Source organism: Eurypyga helias, unplaced genomic scaffold, assembly GCF_000690775.1.
Source record: "Eurypyga helias isolate BGI_N326 unplaced genomic scaffold, ASM69077v1 scaffold24395, whole genome shotgun sequence".
NCBI lineage: Eukaryota > Metazoa > Chordata > Aves > Eurypygiformes > Eurypygidae > Eurypyga > Eurypyga helias.
This window is the reverse complement of record NW_010251127.1, coordinates 322-17,366: the sequence shown is the minus strand read 5'-3', so window position 1 is coordinate 17,366 and position 17,045 is coordinate 322. Positions and strand designations below refer to the sequence as shown.

Here is a 17,045-nt window from a genome sequence, read left to right as displayed (position 1 = left end):
AGGGGTCTGGAGGAGGGAAAATTTCCCTTTCTGGTGAAGGGGGACTGGAGCATTATGACAGTCAAGTCTTTAAAAGCTTATGAGTTACCAGAGTCCTTGCCGGCTAGCCGCTTCCTCTGCTGATGTTGTCGGATGTCAATAAAGAGAGGTTGAAGGCAACACTTCTAATGGAGGTAGAAATGAAATACTTGGAAAATACCAAGGATTTTCCTGTTTTGATTAATGAAAAATCACATGGGTGCTTAGTAGCTGCTTAGACACTTGAGATGTGGAAGTCTAGAAAATCACTAAATTCACCTATTTTGTCTGGCTTGACTTCTCAAGCCTCTTTGGATTATTTTTCCTAATACAAGTGTTCTGGTCTCCTCAGCAGGTGACATCAAAAGGTGCTGGCTTAAACCCGAACGCCAAAGTGTGGCAAGAAGTTCCCCAGGGGAGCGGCGAGGCTGTGCCACCAACAAATGGCGCAGAGCACTCGTGGCAAGAGACGGCGGCTGCGCAAGGGACCCATTCCGAGGGTGAGATGCCTCGGGCCTGCGTTTGGACGCTGGCTGCCACGCGTCCCTTGCTCGGCGGTGCTGAGGGCTCTCCGGGGGGTGAGCAGTGAGCAGCAACCTCGTGCTCTTGTCCTTGAGGTTGTTAGTGCTGATGCAGCACCGAGTGTGACGTGACACGAGAAAGCAGTGGGATACAGAGATTGGATGTCTGCCCAGCGAGCTTTGGGTTCGGGAGTCGAGGTGTCCGGAGCTGTGGCAGGGCGGGCATTTTTTAAGCAGGACTCAAGGGGGGCCCAGTGATGACCGAGTAACGCGCTAAGAGGGAAACAACATGCTAAATGTGTGGAAATGGGTTCGTGACTCGTTCACCATTGCTGCGCTTTAGTATGCACTTGACCCTGTGAACAGGAAGATGAGATCTGAGGGCCGCCTGCAATCCTGGGAGATGACTGAGGTGCTGTTAAAGTGGTGTTAGTACGGCTGTACAAACTGCGAAGCGCTGGCGTTAGCTCCTTTCAGTTTAGTCTGTGTTCCAGTTCACTCCCCCTTTTCCATCCTCTCCCCTTGGTCAGTCCTGACATCCAGAACTAAATATTCAAAGGGTTTAAGTCTTCTGATTCGCCTTAGACGATACAAAGCCAGTTGTGCAGCTGAGGTTCCCCCGAGCAGGGCAGAGGCCTGTGAAGTAGGAAGCAGGAGATGCCCTGCAAGAAGGTTCAGGAAGAGTTGGGGATAACGAAGGGTGGATTTGGTTTGATGGCGCTGTCAAAAGTTCCGTAAATCAGCAGAAGTGAAGGGAGTTACTGAGTTTGTGCAATGGCCCACAAAGTCTTTTGTCTCTGCACGGCCATAGGAAGCAGTCATGTCCGTGTTGTGCTGCGGGAAGGTTAACCGCAGCTTTCCCAAACATGGTCTGGCTTTTAAGCGATTTCCCATGGAAGTAGTGGAATAGTATCTCTTGTCAACGTCTGTTTTCAGTGGATTCACGATTCGTGTGGAAAAGATCTAGCAGAGCAGTTGAATTTTTTCTGGAACAATCTCCTTTGTCTGACTGCTGGATTCAACGGAAAGGGCTTGTTTCTGTCCCAAGCAGCTGAGGTGACGACTAAGCTGAGGTGTCCTGCACGAGAGATTGGCACTGTCACTGGCATTCCCCTGTGTGTTACAGCAGTCACAGATGCTCCCAAGTTCGTGTACATGAGAACCACCGAATCGTTCAGGTTGGAAAAGATCTTTAAGATCACGAGTCCAGCCGCTGTCACGTGATGCGTGGAAGTGATGTAAGCTAGTTCAGTGTTTTGTTTTCTGGAACCTTGTTTGCATATTTAAACTTTCAGGTGGAAAGCCTGTTCTCCAGCTTCTCTGCCACCTGTGGGGATCTTAGTTTCACGATCCTGTTATTTACTTGTCCCTGAGACCCTAGTGCAAACCAGAAGGGCTTTCTGAAGTTGGAAAGTGCTGTCCAACACAGAGTAGACTCTGAAAATCTAAACAACACAGACTAAGTCTAGACGCTTCCTGTTACAGCGTTCCTATTTGTTTTAATAGCCCACGTGTTCCACGTGGAAAACCCTCTTGGAGTTTTGCTGTTGATGATGTCTTCTTTCACCAGGTAACGTAGAGATTTCGGAGGAGAGCTGCAAGCAGTATGAAGTGATGTATTCCCCGTCTTGCGAAGCCACAAGAAATGGCACGGGAGTTGATGAAGCATCTGCAAATGGAATTGTCCTAGCAACCGAAGATCTTGGATACCAAATCTATGAAGTGTCTGGTGAGTATTTGAGCCAGAACACCGCTGTCAGTGGCTGTAACCCTCCGCTGCAGTTCCCGTGTGACTGAGGGGGGACGCTGTTCGCGAAGGAGCCGGCCGTGGCGCTTGGCCAAGTAGGTGAAAAGTGGGGGTTCCGGGTCATCCTGGGAATGTGTAGATGGAGCTCTTCTGGCATGTCTCAGATGACTTGTGCCTCTTGGCTTTACGTGGAGGGATTCGTTCTTTCATCTCTAGAACACCTTGAAATGCGTTCTTGCGTTGTATTCTGACCCTGAGGCTGAGGTCTGACGATGAGTGTGGTAACTTGCAGGTGAAGGCAGCTCCGCTGTGTCCACAGAAGACATCAGAGAATGTTTGAAAAAGCAACTCGAGTTCTGCTTCTCACGGTACAGTACAGTCAGCTCCACCTTGTACAAACCCTTGCGGAAATTGCTGATGATTTCTCCCCTTTTTTGGCTTGATCCGTGCTGTCAGCTGCATACAGACGTTAACTGGGGGAGAGGTGGTTGCGATACGAAACAAGATTTGCTGAGATCCTGTAGAAAGCCTTTCAGCTGCTTCAGGCCTCTCCGTGCGCCCTTGTCCTTTAACGAGACTTGAGAGCGACTCACGTACCTCGCAGTCGTGGGACGGTAACTTAGCTGCGTGTCGCCAGGTCTCTGGCAAGGTCCTTCCTGCAGGCTGACACGCAGAGCACTGTAACTTCTGTTAAGTGTTCTAGTCATCTTACTCTGCTTCGTGTTGATCTGCTCGCGTTTGCCAGCAGAGAAACTCAGAGTGTGTTTTGGCCGGGGTTAGCTGTGAACGTTATTGGTGAATATTGCAGCCGGCGTTACCTGGTTGCTTGAGGCTTCTGTAAGTAAAGTTGGGGGTTTTTATTAAATACTGAACTTATGTCTTTTTAGTGAGAATCTTTCAAAGGATCTCTACTTGATGTCTCAGATGGATAGTGATCAGTTTGTTCCGATATGGACAATTGCCAACATGGAAGGTATTAAGAAGCTGACAACTGACATGGACCTGATTCTTGAAGTTTTGAGATGTAAGTCTGGGTGTTTGGTGTCTCTGTTAACAGGGCAAAGAATCCTGCCTTGCTTTAGAGGAAAGTGTGGGTCTCCCAGCTGGTTATGGCATATTGTTCCCATAAATATGGTGGGAACTTCATTCTGCAGAGACATTTGAATAAGCAGCTGTTGCAGACTCCTGAATTCTAGTTATGCTTTACAGTAATCTGCCTGCATCTGCCCTAGTAAGAGGCCACTCTAAGACACTGATCACAGTGAAAGTCTCATTCTGGGAGTAGACCCAGTCTTCCGATTCAGCGCAAAAGTTCACTAGAAAGGATAAAACCATACGAAGCTCATTGCAAAGGTCAGCTGCAATTCTCTGCCACACCGTCCTGTGCTGATTCTGCTCGTGGCTTCTTGCAGAAGGAGTTGTAAGTGAACTCAAGTCTTCGTTCTGACTTGATTTCCCTACTCTTCGTTGAACACTGGGGCTCTGTCTAGGAACAGTTTCATATTCTCTCACTTGAAATTGAGCTGGGTGGGAACTGAATTTGGGACTGAGCTTTTCAGATACCTGAGCTGTAGATGGAGCTGACATCAGACAACCAGCTAAAGTGTCCTGAGGCTCTAACAGGCTTTGGCTGACAAAACAGTCCTTTACCCTGAATTCAAGACATCTGGTCCCTCACGGTACTTGCTGCAAGTTGGATAATGGACTCTCCTACTGCTGAGGTGTTTTGTGTCCGATATTAAGCCAACTGTTATTTTAATTTCTAGCTTCTCCTATGGTACAAGTGGATGAGAGAGGGGAGAAAGTAAGACCGAACCACAAACGATGTATTATCATTCTCCGCGAGATCCCCGAAACAACACCCATAGAGGTAAATGAGTGGAAAAGAAATAAAAGCCTGTTGATATTTTTGGAAAGTGTCTTCAACAGTGCTTCAGAAAGCAATGGGAGGTGTTGCTTAAAAGGTTGGCTGGTATTTAATTGGATGAAACAAGTATTTTCTTGTAAACCACATGAGTAATTTTATCTGCCTGGATGTATCGTCAAAAAAGCCAAAGCAGAAACTTGTTGCCATTGTTGTCCTTCCCATTATTTACCAATATGTGAAAAAGCTCCTAAGTAAACTTTTTTCCACCAAGAACTGAGCTAGCTAGGCTCTTCTGGAAGGAAACTTGAACTGGTTTCTTTTCAGATCCAAAAATAAAATCAGTCCAGGGCATAGCTTGGAATTCAGGCTGAATTTTTGTCACAGCAGTAACTTTACTTGAAGTCAGACGGTTGTTTTGGCAGCAAGAAACGTTACTAAACACTTCTCATTCATTGTGACCCAGTGTGAGCTGAGCTCATTATGTTCAGAGAAGGGAGGATAATAAAATTCCTACTGATATTTGGCTATGGGAATGATTTAGTTCTTTGTTTTTTACAGTTGTAACACAGGGTGTTTGTCTGCTGGCATTTTTAATGAGTTCTTTCAGTGCAAACGCTGAACAGCTGCTTTGCCCTCTCTTTAAAATCTGATTATTGCAAAGCTGCGAGGTTGCCTTGGTTTAGAAATACTTGTTAGGATCGGTTGTGTCTGGATGACTCTCCTGAGCTAAAGCTGTGTGTTTGCCTCTTTCGTATAGAAATATCTCCAGCTGTGCTTTTTGTGTAGCCCAGGAGGCTGGAGTAGTATGTTTGGGCTCAGAAACAGGTAGAGGATAAGTTGGTGCCTGGCAAAAACCCATGAGGAGCTGGAGTGTAAACTTTGGTTGGTGTAGTGTTTGTTTACAGCTTAGTGCTGGGTCTCATTAACTGCCTGGCTTCTCTCCCCTAGGAGGTTAAGGCCCTGTTCAAAAATGAAAACTGCCCCAAAGTGATAAGCTGTGAGTTTGCTCACAACAACAACTGGTACGTTACATTCCAGTCAGATACAGATGCGCAACAGGTAAGGCTGCCTTCGGCTGGTAACGACATCTCACTTCCTTATGAATCCTTCCCCTCCCCAGGGTAATTGCATGCATGCTTCCCGTAGCTAAAATGAATGGTTCCATACCTATCCCCGTGTTATTTTAAGAGGTTATTGACAAACTAGTTAATAGAGGGAAAAGTTGAGATTGTAGGGTTATAATTCCCTTGTCTGCCTCTTGCCTCGGTATTCTCTGGCCCCGACAGACACTGAATAGCCTGAATTAGAAGGGTTAATTCGTTCAGCTGGGCTAACAGGGACACACATTGCTACAATTCATGGGAAATGCTGTAATATCCTTTGAGAAGTACAGTTTTATCAAAATATTCTAATGTTAATCTTTTTTTGTATGCGCAGGCATTTAAATACTTAAGGGAAGAAGTGAAAACCTTTCAGGGCAAGCCAGTAATGGTGAGGCTGCTTTTACCTTAATGCTGCTTTACTTACTTTAACGGTGGTGCTTCTGTCAGCTTTGTTGCTGTTTGACAGTGTGCATTTGTGGCGGTGGGGTGACTAAGGGGTTGCCGGTGGGATAGTTCCGAACGCGTGCTCCGTAGGCTGTTAAGTGAATGAGGTCATGGGTAGCTTTGGAAAATTACACTGGAGTGGTGCTGGTTCTTCGCAGTGCTGCGTCCCAGGAGGTGTGAAACACATTCCTGTTCCGCCTTCCCCTCTCCACGTTCCCCAGAATCTGGGTCTGCAGAACTCGGGAGAGAGACCCTTGCTGCCCTGAGTCTGTAGGCAGAGCTAGCCGCTCTGCAGACAGGGCGGAAGCAGGCAGCATGAGGGGCTGTAGGAACTGGGGTCTGGACAGTTGCTGCGGCGGCAAGCGGTGTTTGCCTTCAGCTTGACAGGCTCTAGCTAAAGCAACACATGTCCCCTGCCCTTAGCACGCCCTGAGAATGCCATCTGTGTGGATTTTTGAGAGGTTTGAATTGTTAGCAGTAACGAACCTACTTCCTCGGCACATCATACGATTTCAGTAGGCAGGAAGGATTTCGTGTTCTGCTTCTCCTCCCAACTAACGTGTGATGTGGTTTGGTATCTTGTAGGCAAGGATAAAAGCCATCAACACGTTTTTTGCTAAGAATGGTTACCGGGTAGTGGATTCCAGTGTCTATACTCAGCCCGTTCAAACACAAGCACAGTTTGCCTCACCACTGTTTATGCAGCCTGTATATAGCCCTCAGCAGTACTCTATTTACAGCATCGTGCCTCAGACGTGGTCCCCAAATCCTGCACCTTACTTCGAAACACCGCTGGTAAGTGACGGCTGCGGGAAGGGAGAGGAGCTAGCCCAAAGCATCAGGAATAGTGTGGGCAACAAATCATTAGGGTTCGTGGGCTTTTTGGGCGTGGAATGCCTTTTTAGTTTTCTAGTCAGGTGCCTCTTTTATGTTGCGGCGCGGGCGTGTTCGAGGGGACTCTCAGAGGGGCTGCATGTCTTGGCAGTGGCTGCCGTTTATTTCCAGAAATTGTGGTGTGAGAATCTGTTACCCAGTAGCTTTGTAGCTCTTCCAGGAACAGGAGGACTCTGACGCTTAGGTAGATGTGCAGACTTGACCTGGTGGGGGTTTTTGCTTCAGTAAGTTACAACATGCTAAATACCATAACCCAATGTAAAAGTACAAGCAGGTGAATAAACTGCCAGAGCCGATCCCACGAGACTGCAGACGTTGTTCTTTGCAGGCACTGAGACTGTTCTGTCTGTTGCAGGCCCCCTTTCCTAACGGTGGATTTGTGAATGGCTTTAACGCACCAGGATCGTATAAAACCAGTGCTGCTTCTTTGAGTCTAGGCCGCCCATTCCACAGAAATCGGTAAGATAGCTCTCTCGGTTGGTTGCTCTCTGGGGACTTGCAGTGTTGAAGTCCCGAAGCGTTCCTTGCACTTGGAAAATGCAGCGCCTTCCGATGGGACTAGGTGACTTACTTTGTTCGTGAGATGTGTGTGACGTCTTTCACCGTGATTTAGAACGTAACATCAAGGTGGCAGCTTAAGATCCTAAAATAATGGGCATACGTGCTGGGGAGGGCAGAGGCAACTCCTTTAACAGCCTCAGAGGGATTTCTGCGGGCAAATAAATAACGTCCTCTTACGGTAATACTTGTGAATGTTTGTTATACAGCAATTATAACCTCCTGCAGCACAAATGGGAGCTTCCCCGGTCGTGCCATCAGCCATTCAGATTACGCAGCCGAGGGTCACTTGCCCTCGCTGCCGTGTGCTAAAACTGCCCGACGCTGAGTCTCTTACTGTCATTTATTGGCTTTATCCCCATCCTTCAGGATCACTGCAAGGACAGATGCAAACACTGGGGAGGAGGAAACAGCTTTGTATTTGCTGGGACAGAACCCTGTAAATACAGTGGTGTAGTAACCTGTTTTCAAGCTTTTCTGCTGTGTTCGGCGTGCGGGCTGGAGCACGGGAATTGCTTCTGATGCTGTTGGAGAAATCTGTTGACAATTCCCGGTGCCCTAAGTGTTTCTGTGATGCAGTTCAGGTTTGAGGCAGTTGGCAGAAGGTGAGCTGCAGAACTGGGGCTGCGGTGACTCAGCAGAGTCTTGGTACAGGCTGTGGAGCTTGGAAGAAGGGGCAGCTGATTGACTGACAGCTGCTCGGCTCCCAGCAAAGATCTTTTTATAAAGGGTCAGGGTTTTGCCTTAAATTGTGCCCAAACTTAAACCCTGGAAAACTCTCACCTACATGGATCTTCTCAGAAGCGTGGATGCTAAGACTGTCCAAGAACTGTAGGTACCCAAATATTAACATCTTGAAATGCCCCCACATTCGCTGCCACCTTGTAGATCACATTACGCTTTAAAAACTCTTCTGGTTATGCAAAGACTTTCATTTGTGAGCCTTCAGTCGTTGTGGAGTTACAGCTTTGGGGTCAAGGGGTACAGGTTCTGCTGGTCGGTCCTGGTTGTCTTATCTTTCCTGCCAGTCTCGCTCGGCCGTTGCGCTAGTACAGAGCTCTGGGTTTGTGGTAATAAATCTTCGTGTTCTGACAGCAGGCGTTAGTTTTGCTTCACCAGGACTCTTGCAGAGGCTGCTGAGGTGACAGTGAGGCGGCGCTCGAAGGCTCGGCCCTGTGATGATCAAGTATCGCGCTAAGAGAGAACAGGTCCAACAGTCGATTGTCTGGGCAGCCTGCACCTCATGCCTTTCCTTTCTTTGCTCTCCCATCAGCTCTCCTCCTCTCTGCTTTTTTTTCTGCCTTCTCTTCTCTGCTTTGCTCTTCTGCCCAGACAAGATTGTGGCCTTCTCGATGACGGGTAAGATTATGAGATCTGAGGGCTGGAGAATCTTCCCTCGTTAGAGTGAATTGAACAAAATGAATGAATTCAGTGAGCTCACCTCCTTTGCTGGGAAACGTAACCTTACTGGGGCCTTCAAGATGGTTCTTAGTGCTTCTTTGAGGCTGTGCAGCATGAATTCATCTTTGTTTGGAACATCGTCTTGTGACTGCAGAGTTCATTGGGAAAGGTTCATCCAGCTGCTGCATTGGGGGTTTCTGTCCTGACTCATTAAGCACGGCTTGGTTGGTCATACGGGCAGGTAACAGTTAGGTATTGGATTTTTCTCTGTAGCTGAACTTTGTTTAAGCCAGTCATGTTGATTTTGCCCTGATTTGTTGCAACATCCTTGTGGGAAAGGAAAATTGAATCTTTGAGCGGAGAGTTCTCACTGCTAATATTGGTTGAGTTGATCTTTTTCTGTCCAGCCATCCGAAAGGTAATTTAACAGGCCTTTGGTCAAGCAGACTCATTTGACCACTGAACACTGGGCTGTTAAAAGGTGATTTTTGTTCTGCTTTGTGGTCGCATATGAAATGTTGCAAAGCTTCCAGCTGTTAATTGCAAGACGACGGCGAAGTCTGTCAGGGAGTGGTGGACCTGATTTTTATAGTGCCAGAGGATAGCGGCTGAGCAGGGGGAGGAATCTGCAGCTGCTCCAGCCACATCCCTTACTGCTGTTCCAATTCAGTGCTAACAACCGATAATGTGTCGTTTGCTGAATGCTCACTCTTTGCTTTCTCCCCCTCCCGACTGAAGTTCTCTGGCCGACTGGGAGGGAACAAATTTAGTGGTGGAAGCTGGAAGGAAACTACCCCTTTGTTAGGCTGCCTAGGGCCTGTGGCGTCCACAACATGCCTTTCCATGTTCGCTTCACTTGGGGAAACCAAAAGCTGCGTGACGGCTGGTCTGTTGAAAGAAAGGACTCTTTTTCAGGCTGCTCCTCGATTACTCTGTAAGAGATCGTGTAGTCGAGTGAAATTCTCCTCCCGAACAGGAATCCCGCTCCGGCTGGCAGGGGGAGAGTGTCTTCTGATTGCATGGAGCGTTATCGTGAGATTGTTTAAGAATGGTGAGCATGCAAATTCCTCCTCCTGTCCTTAAAGTGAGATGTGCAGGGTTGACCCGAGGAGGAGGATGTAGTTTACGGTCCTTGCCGGAACTGGTCGGTGTCGCATGGAAAGGGCAGCGAGGTGCGGAAGTGGAGAACAGTCTAAGGCACCTGAATGCTGCTCCGGCAAACTGTTGCGTGTTACGGTAGGTCAGGGTTTTCCCAGGCAGTTCTGTGTTTGGGATCCTGAGTCTTAACGTGCAGAAACTCTGAGCATGCCCGGCTGCTTCTGTGTTCACAGGAAATCCAGCTTTGATGCTGAATAATCAGTAATGGGGTGAAACGTCCGGGGAGATGCGGAGTCAGTGCTGGGGGTTGGTAACAGGAAGGGTGAGCCCAAGACTCTGGCTTTCAGAGCTCTTGGTGGGTTAGGCTCCCAGCCACCTGCCCTTCTCTCCCCTGTTCTCTTCAGCCCATTCAGTCACCATCTACTCCTGGCTTCGTGTTTCAGTTCAGCTTTTTCACTTGCGGCCGGAGCAGTTTCCTCCTCGGGCTTGGCGTAGTTCTACAGGCCACTTGTTGACACCCTGTGCCCCTGCTGCGGGCCTGGACAAGTGAGCAATCCCTCTTTGGGTTCTTCTGGCTCTTCTGCCACCCCTAGGTTTTGGGGTTCTTCGGTCGATTGGGAGTTTTCTTGGCTCCCACCCTCCCTTGGTGTCTGTTGGGCAGCGATCTCGATGTTTCCTTCAAACGGTAACACGTCACAGGAGGGGAGGTGGCGAGGAAGTGATAGCAAAATGCATAGATTGAGGTGAGGAAGAACAACCTCCTTGTTCTTGACAAATGTACGTAGGAAATGACTTCTTTGGGGCAGTTCCAGTGCTTACTGACCTCCTTTCGTGTCAGCTACAAGCTGACTGTAGTTGGTGGTAGTTCTGCTGCCCGTTGTTTAAGCTCGGGATTGCACAGCTGCTGCTCTGTGTCTGCAGTGTGAAGCCTCACTTCCGATCATCTAACAGCTCGGAACACGCTGCGGAGGGTCCAGCTGCCGTCAGCACCATGCCGGTGGGGGATGGACCACTGAACAGAACCAACTCAAGGAATTTTGTTATGGAGCGACATAACAGTACGTTAGCCGGGCACCAAGACCAAGGTTATTCCCAGAAGGATTCTCCTGCTGCGCAGATGGAGCAGAATGGAGATTACGGCATCGGCAGGGGCAGGTAAAGAACCGCGTGTGCTGCTGTTTTGCTGTAACACCACGACGCGGCTGGGCCGTGGTGTCGGAGGCTCGGATGACTTGTATGAGCCAAGGGTCATCAACCATTGGCACAGTGTCTAATTCCATAAAGACTGACCAGGGGAGAACTGACATTTAAATAAACCAGGCATGATAAATACTTCACTGGGAGCATGGATGCTTCCTGCTTGACTGTAAACCTACTGGTTATTCTGGCAAACACTGTGCAGTAAGATAGTGAGGTGTCTCTCTTTGAAAACTGCTGGATTTGTCTCCAGAATTAAACCAGCTGCTGAAGTGAAGTTGGTATTTTTATTGCTGTAAATAATAAGCAAACCCGCAGTTGGGGAATTTGATGCTCCTAAACACTGTAAGATCAACTGGTATTTATCTTGTTAGTTAATTCAGGGTTTAGACACTTAAAAATAAGCGACCAAGACAGGTATGTGAGGAATCGGATGAATACACTGATTGCCATCAAACGGTAAGACACTGTTTACAGCCTTAGAGTCCGATTGTGGCTGTGCTTGTTCAGATACAGTGCTCTAGGGTGCCTCCTCCCCAGGGGGAGAAAAGACAAGTTGTTTCCCGTATTGGCTCTGTTCCAAGAGTGTAAGAGCTTTGACTCCTCCTGAGGATGGAGAACATCCCAGAACTGTGTCTGGAGAAGCACCAGCAGGCGGCTGTAAATCCCCCGCCACAGGCTCCCCTTCGTGCAGACGAGCGCGCGCTTCAGCTACGTGAATGCACTTACCGACCCCCTTTTGCCTTTGAAGGAGGAACATTTTCAGAGGTCGGAGGAGACGAGAAGACGAGCGGGTTTCAGTAAGTTCTGCTTCCCTTTCTGCGAGGAGTTGCCCCAAGTGCAGTGTGGCAGCTTTGCCTTTATTGAAGGAATAGCGTAGTCCTTGCGTTCTCAGAGTGCAGTGTGGGTACTCGGTGCTGCTGGGAAATCCCTGCCGCTTGCTCTGTGGCTTCAACGCGAGGTGTTACGGCTCTATTAACGAGTATTTTCCTTCTGTAGAGACCTCAGCCTTCAGCAGAAACAAAGACTCAGACACCAAAGTTTGACTTGCTAGCATCAAATTTCCCCCCTTTGCCTGGCAGCACAGCAAAAATACCAGGAGAGCCTGTGCTGGAGAGCAGGATGTCAGATGTCGTTAAAGGAGTCTGCAAAGACAAGGTACCCGCTCCTGTTTCGGGCACGCGTGCAGCGCTGCGCGTACGCTGCACCTCCCTTCTCCCCTGCTTGGAGTCAGTTTACGTTGGAGCTGCGCACTAGAATGCTTTGATCCCAAGCATCTTACTATTTTTCTTAATATAATAGTGCATTTTCTGTCTTTCTGGGTTTCCTTGGCTTTTTGCGGGTGTTTAGCTGGAGCTCCTGGGATTACACAGTCGTGAGCTCGGTTCTGCTTCGGAATGAAGCAGGCAAGTAGGAGTGTTGGCTGTTGAGGTAGGAGCAGTTGGTAGTGTAGGCAGGGGCTGTTTCGGAGGGGTCTGTTATTTGAGCTGGTGGGACTAGGTGTTGAGAATCTGGGTGCTACAGCCTTACTTCTTGTAGCCACTATTGGGTTTGCCTGTATAAAGGGGTGATCACTTCAGAGGCGATGCTCCCGAAGAAGTAGAATTCCTGTCATCAGGATTTGAGCAGCCTTTGGGAATACCCCACTTTTGAGATGCTTTTTGACTCACTTGTTGGAGTGAGTCCAGAGGAGGCCCCGGAGATGCTCCGAGGGCTGGAGCCCCTCTGCCATGGGGACAGGCTGGAAGAGTTGGGGGGGGCAGCCTGGAGAAGAGAAGGCTCCGGGGAGACCTTATAGCACCTTCCAGTGCCTGAAGGGGCTACAAGGAAGCTGGGGGGGACTTTTTTCAAGGGCCTGTAGTGACAGGACAAGGGGTAACGGGTTTAAATGGAAAGTGGGGAGGATTAGATTAGATATCAGGAAGGAATTCTTCCCGCAGAGGGTGGGGAGGCACTGGGACAGGTTGCCCGGAGAAGCTGTGGATGCCCCATCCCTGGGAGTGGCCAAGGCCAGGCTGGATGAGGCCTTGAGCACCCTGGGCTATGGAAGGTGTCCCTGCCCATGGCAGGGGGGTTGGAACTGGATGGTCTTTAAGGTCCCGTCCCACCCAAACCATTCCATGGTTCTGTGATTCTGTGCTTTGGTCTGGTGTGTGAGGAGCAGTCGAAACAGATCGGTGATCTCTCCCTGTTCTACAACTTAACGTTTTCTGTACAGGAAAGCAAAGACTTGCTGCCCAGCTGCCCGGCTCCTGCTCAGGAAGAACAGACGCACAGCACTGTCCAGCAGCCCGTGGCGAGCGTGAGTTCACCCTGTCAGACCGAAGCAGTGGAGCTAAGGTACGCGGGTTACATGAATGGGGAACATGGAAACGTGCGCGTTCTAGCTAAGACTCCAGCTGGTGTCCAGCCACCGGAAGATCCTGCTTGGTGTTGCATCTTAGTCTGGTAGACAGCTTCTCTAGAGGCCACTAGATGGAATAACAAATCCTGGTGGGAATGGCTGTGCCCTCCTGTTCTGCAAAAAATGCAGTTGTGACTTCAAAGAAAGAAAATAATTTCTCAAGCGTGAATTTCTGCGTGCGTAGGTTTGAATGTCGCGTTGTTCTTGATTTAACAGCGCAGTTCAGCCAGAGAGCAAACCAGAAGAGGCGTCTGCTCAGAAAGACGTTACGAGCCACGCTTCCCCTCCGGCATCTGTCTCTCCCGTCAGTGCTGCAAAGCCGCCAATGACAAGTACCACTTCACCTTCTGCTAGCGCAAGTGCAGCTCCTGCTTCGTTGACGCAGGTAAGGCCCGGAGCAGGGAGCGCGGGGAGCCTTCGCTTGGACGTGCTGAGGTGGCAGCCGGGACCGTCTCTTGGGCAGTTTGTGCTCGCTCGCTGCACGTGTCCTGGCTGTTGTGCCCGGGCTAATCTGGAAGAGCAGAGGGTGGTTGTCCCGGTGTGTAAACCTCGCTCTTCTCCCTTGGTCCCCAAGGAGCCACGCAAGCTGAGTTATGCCGAAGTTTGCCAGAAGCCGCCAAAGGAGCCTCCTCCAGTTCCTGTTCAGCCTCTTAGGGAACATCGCACCAACATAGTTCCCTCTGCCAAATCCGAAGACAGCGGCTCACCTGAGAAGGCTTCGGAGAAGGCTTCTGACAAGGGTGAAGGTCGCATGAAGGATTACTCTGGGTTCCGAGGCAACGGGCCTCCCAGGGGAGCTGCTGGGAAAATCAGGGAACAGAGGCGCCAGTTTGGACGCAGATCATCGCCTCAGGGAGCACCTCGACGGATCGGCAAGGAGCAGTACGTGCCGCCCCGGTCACCAAAGTAACGCTTGGCCAGCCAATGGCTCTCTGGTTAATTTGAGCTGTGGACAATTAAGCAGCAGGGGAGACTGAGGAAGAAGTATTCGTGAAGGGGAATACTGAACTGGAGCGTGGCTTGTGTGGAAAAGTTGTGGAGGGTCCCAAAATTCATCTCTAAAAGTGATTTCACAAATGCTGGAGGATTCCAATCGATATAAATATAGAGATTCTAATTTTTGTATTTTTTTTGTTTTTAATTTGCAGAGGGTTTCCTGCTTGAAATCAGTTTTGGGGTTGTGAAACTAGCATTTTGGCAAAGTGAAAGAATACGGATTGACAAGTTCACCTGTCCCTCGGTGTAGGAGGAAAAGGCTAAGAGAATATTATTTTTGAAAAATGAGCATTTCTGTAAAATTAGAACTTTTTTTAACCTATTTAACGTTTGGCTTGTCAGGTGATGTGTCTGCCTCCGGCCTCGCCTCGCAGAGCACGTCTGCAGCGGAGGTGCTTGGCCGGCGCGTGAGTGGAGTGAGTGCAGCCAGATACTGTTGTCATGACTTGGTCACTGATGATACGAACTGAATGTACTACTGTAGTAAACTCTGTGTTTCCAGCTTGAAGCATAGTCTCTTGACCTTACTAATAATTCATTCAGCCGGCTTTTTAAAGTGTAATTTTTACAGGATACTGGATTGTAGATCAGAGCACGTGGACAGCAAAAATTGTCTTCTAGATGCAAACGGAAGGAGGCAGAAGGGAGCACGTCAGAATTTTGAATTTGCCCTTTTTCCTCGCCTCCTTTTGAGGGCAACTCCTTAGGTTTGGGGTTTTGTTTCTTTTCCTGCTTGTTACTTTCTCTAACCTCTTCATTACAGACTTCGGTGCATTTCCCTTGGTGTGTTTTCCTGCGGCAGGCCCGGTAAAGGGTTGACGGGTGGCTACGCAGTACGTGATGTTGGCCTCGCAAGCAGAGTGCCTGCAATTCTAGTCGCAGATGGGGAATTCGGCCTTGCAGGTGGGAACTGTGGGCATGGAGTCCTGCATGCCCCCCAGGGTTGAAGTGACATCTTTGAAGGGCCGTCAGAGGCGTGGCTGGGTTGTCTCTGTGCTCGCCCACCTTTGTGTCCTGGAGCAGGGTGTCGGGGTCTGTGCGCTCACAGTCAGGTTTATGTGTACCGGGAACTCGTTGTTTACAGCTGGGGTAGTAGCAACTGACTTGTTTTAACTGTTTGGGGTGTCACTGAGGGTAAAGAGTTCAAGGAAACCCATCGTGTTCGGAGAAGCTGCTGGAAAGCATCTTGCCGAGTTGTGGGCTGACTAAATTTGCAACACTGTCGTGTAGTAAGTGGTTAAGTTTAAAGGTGATTATCGTGAGGACTGAAGTAGGAAAATTCAGTGCATTAATCTGCCAAAAACAGCATGCCAGGGTTCAAAGTTCTGTATCAAGTGTTAGGGAAAAGTAGCTTCCAGAAGTAAGAATCACCTTTTTTTTTTTCCTTCTTTCCTTTTTTAGTGAGTAGCAAGTGTACAAGTTTAAAGTCGTGAGTTGTGAACACTGGAAAACTCAACTGTGCTATATACCGTAAACACCTTAGTGATATATGCTAGCGTTGCCATTAGAGTGAATGTAAGTGGCAGGTGAAATAACTGTGAAAATGTCCATCTTCTGATTTCTTAGCCAGATAACCCCCGGCGACTCCTGGCTCAGCCGACGTTCTCTGTCAGCTGCCGTGGGCCGCTCACATCTATTTTTATAAATGTACCTAGAAAGCCGGAGTCGCCGTTTCTCTAACTTATTATGCAGCTTGGCGATCGCTTTGATTTGATCCATAACACGACACAATGTATTTATGCAGTTAACTCTTCATTGCTACGCATGTTCTGTAGAGCTACATATATATATCCGAAAAATACCAAAATCATGATTCACTTTTAAACGACCTGTGCTGGGTTTGGGAGGGTTTTTCTTTCCTTTAGCAAAGTGGAATCGTTGATCGTGTCTTGGTTGAGGGACGCTCTCAGAGCCCCTCTCCGCTCCTTCCGCTAATGCTGCGTTCTTTGGAATGATGAAGTGCAAGTACTTTAAAAGTGGTAAAGGTCCAAAACGCAGTGAATCCCAAGTTAGTTTTGACTCCTCTTAAAGGCTGCAATCCCGGCAGTCCGACTGGAAAAGCCAAACCTGCGGGAGAGTCACGGCTGTTGAGGGTGGACGCGCGGTGCGGCTGCAGAGCTGAGTGAGCGCTGGGGCGCGGGTAGCTGCCGTGGGGGGCGCGGACCCCTGCCCGCTGTGCCGAAGGCAGCTCATTCCGATGACTGGGCGTAGCGTAACCCTGTAGTGCTGAAAATACCCTCGTACCCAGCAGCTGTGAATGGTGATGTCTTCGCTTGTTAGCGGCGGAATTAAAAAGCCAGCTGCAGCGGGGTCTCGTGGTTGGAAGAACCTGGTGACGGAGGGAGGATGCGGGCGATGTCCCGGGTGTGTGTCCCAGTGGCAGAGGGTGGCTCTGGCACGGCGTGTGCCAATGAGCCTCTCAGTCTGTTGGCGTTGCCAGCGTGTTGGAGCTTAGGTCAGGTTGGAATGCTCGTATTTTCCGAGCACCTGCCTGCAAGGGTGTAACAGCAGCGTTCCCCTTCTCCCCCTCCCTCGTTGCCCTTTCAAACCGTGCGTTTGGCTTTTTCCCTTCCTGGTCTTCCGCGTGGGGGGAGACAACCGAGCACACGCGAAGGCCGTGACACCCATGGCTGGTGCGCGGCTCCCCTGCGTGGTAAGCGCCTGCTGCAGACGGGCCACCCGCCACGTTCTCGTCCCTGTAAGAGGCGCGGGCCAGCGCTCGTGCCTCTGCCCGTTGCGGCACGGGGGGACACGGCGACCGGCGGGGAGCCAGGCTGACTGCTGGTGCAGGCCGCGG

General features: G+C 49.5%; 1 protein-coding gene across 1 annotated transcript; it reads left to right on the top strand.

The window, feature by feature from the left end:
• Positions 1–373: 373 nt before the first annotated feature.
• LARP4 (La ribonucleoprotein domain family, member 4) lies at positions 374–14,798 on the top strand (the record flags this gene model as incomplete). Its single annotated transcript, XM_010151922.1, is given in 17 exon segments — positions 374–518; positions 2,110–2,268; positions 2,579–2,654; positions 3,174–3,310; positions 4,053–4,156; positions 5,102–5,212; positions 5,591–5,644; positions 6,286–6,495; positions 6,950–7,053; positions 10,573–10,806; positions 11,600–11,648; positions 11,848–12,006; positions 13,067–13,196; positions 13,474–13,637; positions 13,827–14,055; positions 14,058–14,188; positions 14,191–14,798. Coding segments are annotated over 17 exon segments (2,235 nt in total), but the record flags the coding sequence as incomplete, so codon positions are not given.
• Positions 14,799–17,045: the final 2,247 nt, after the last annotated feature.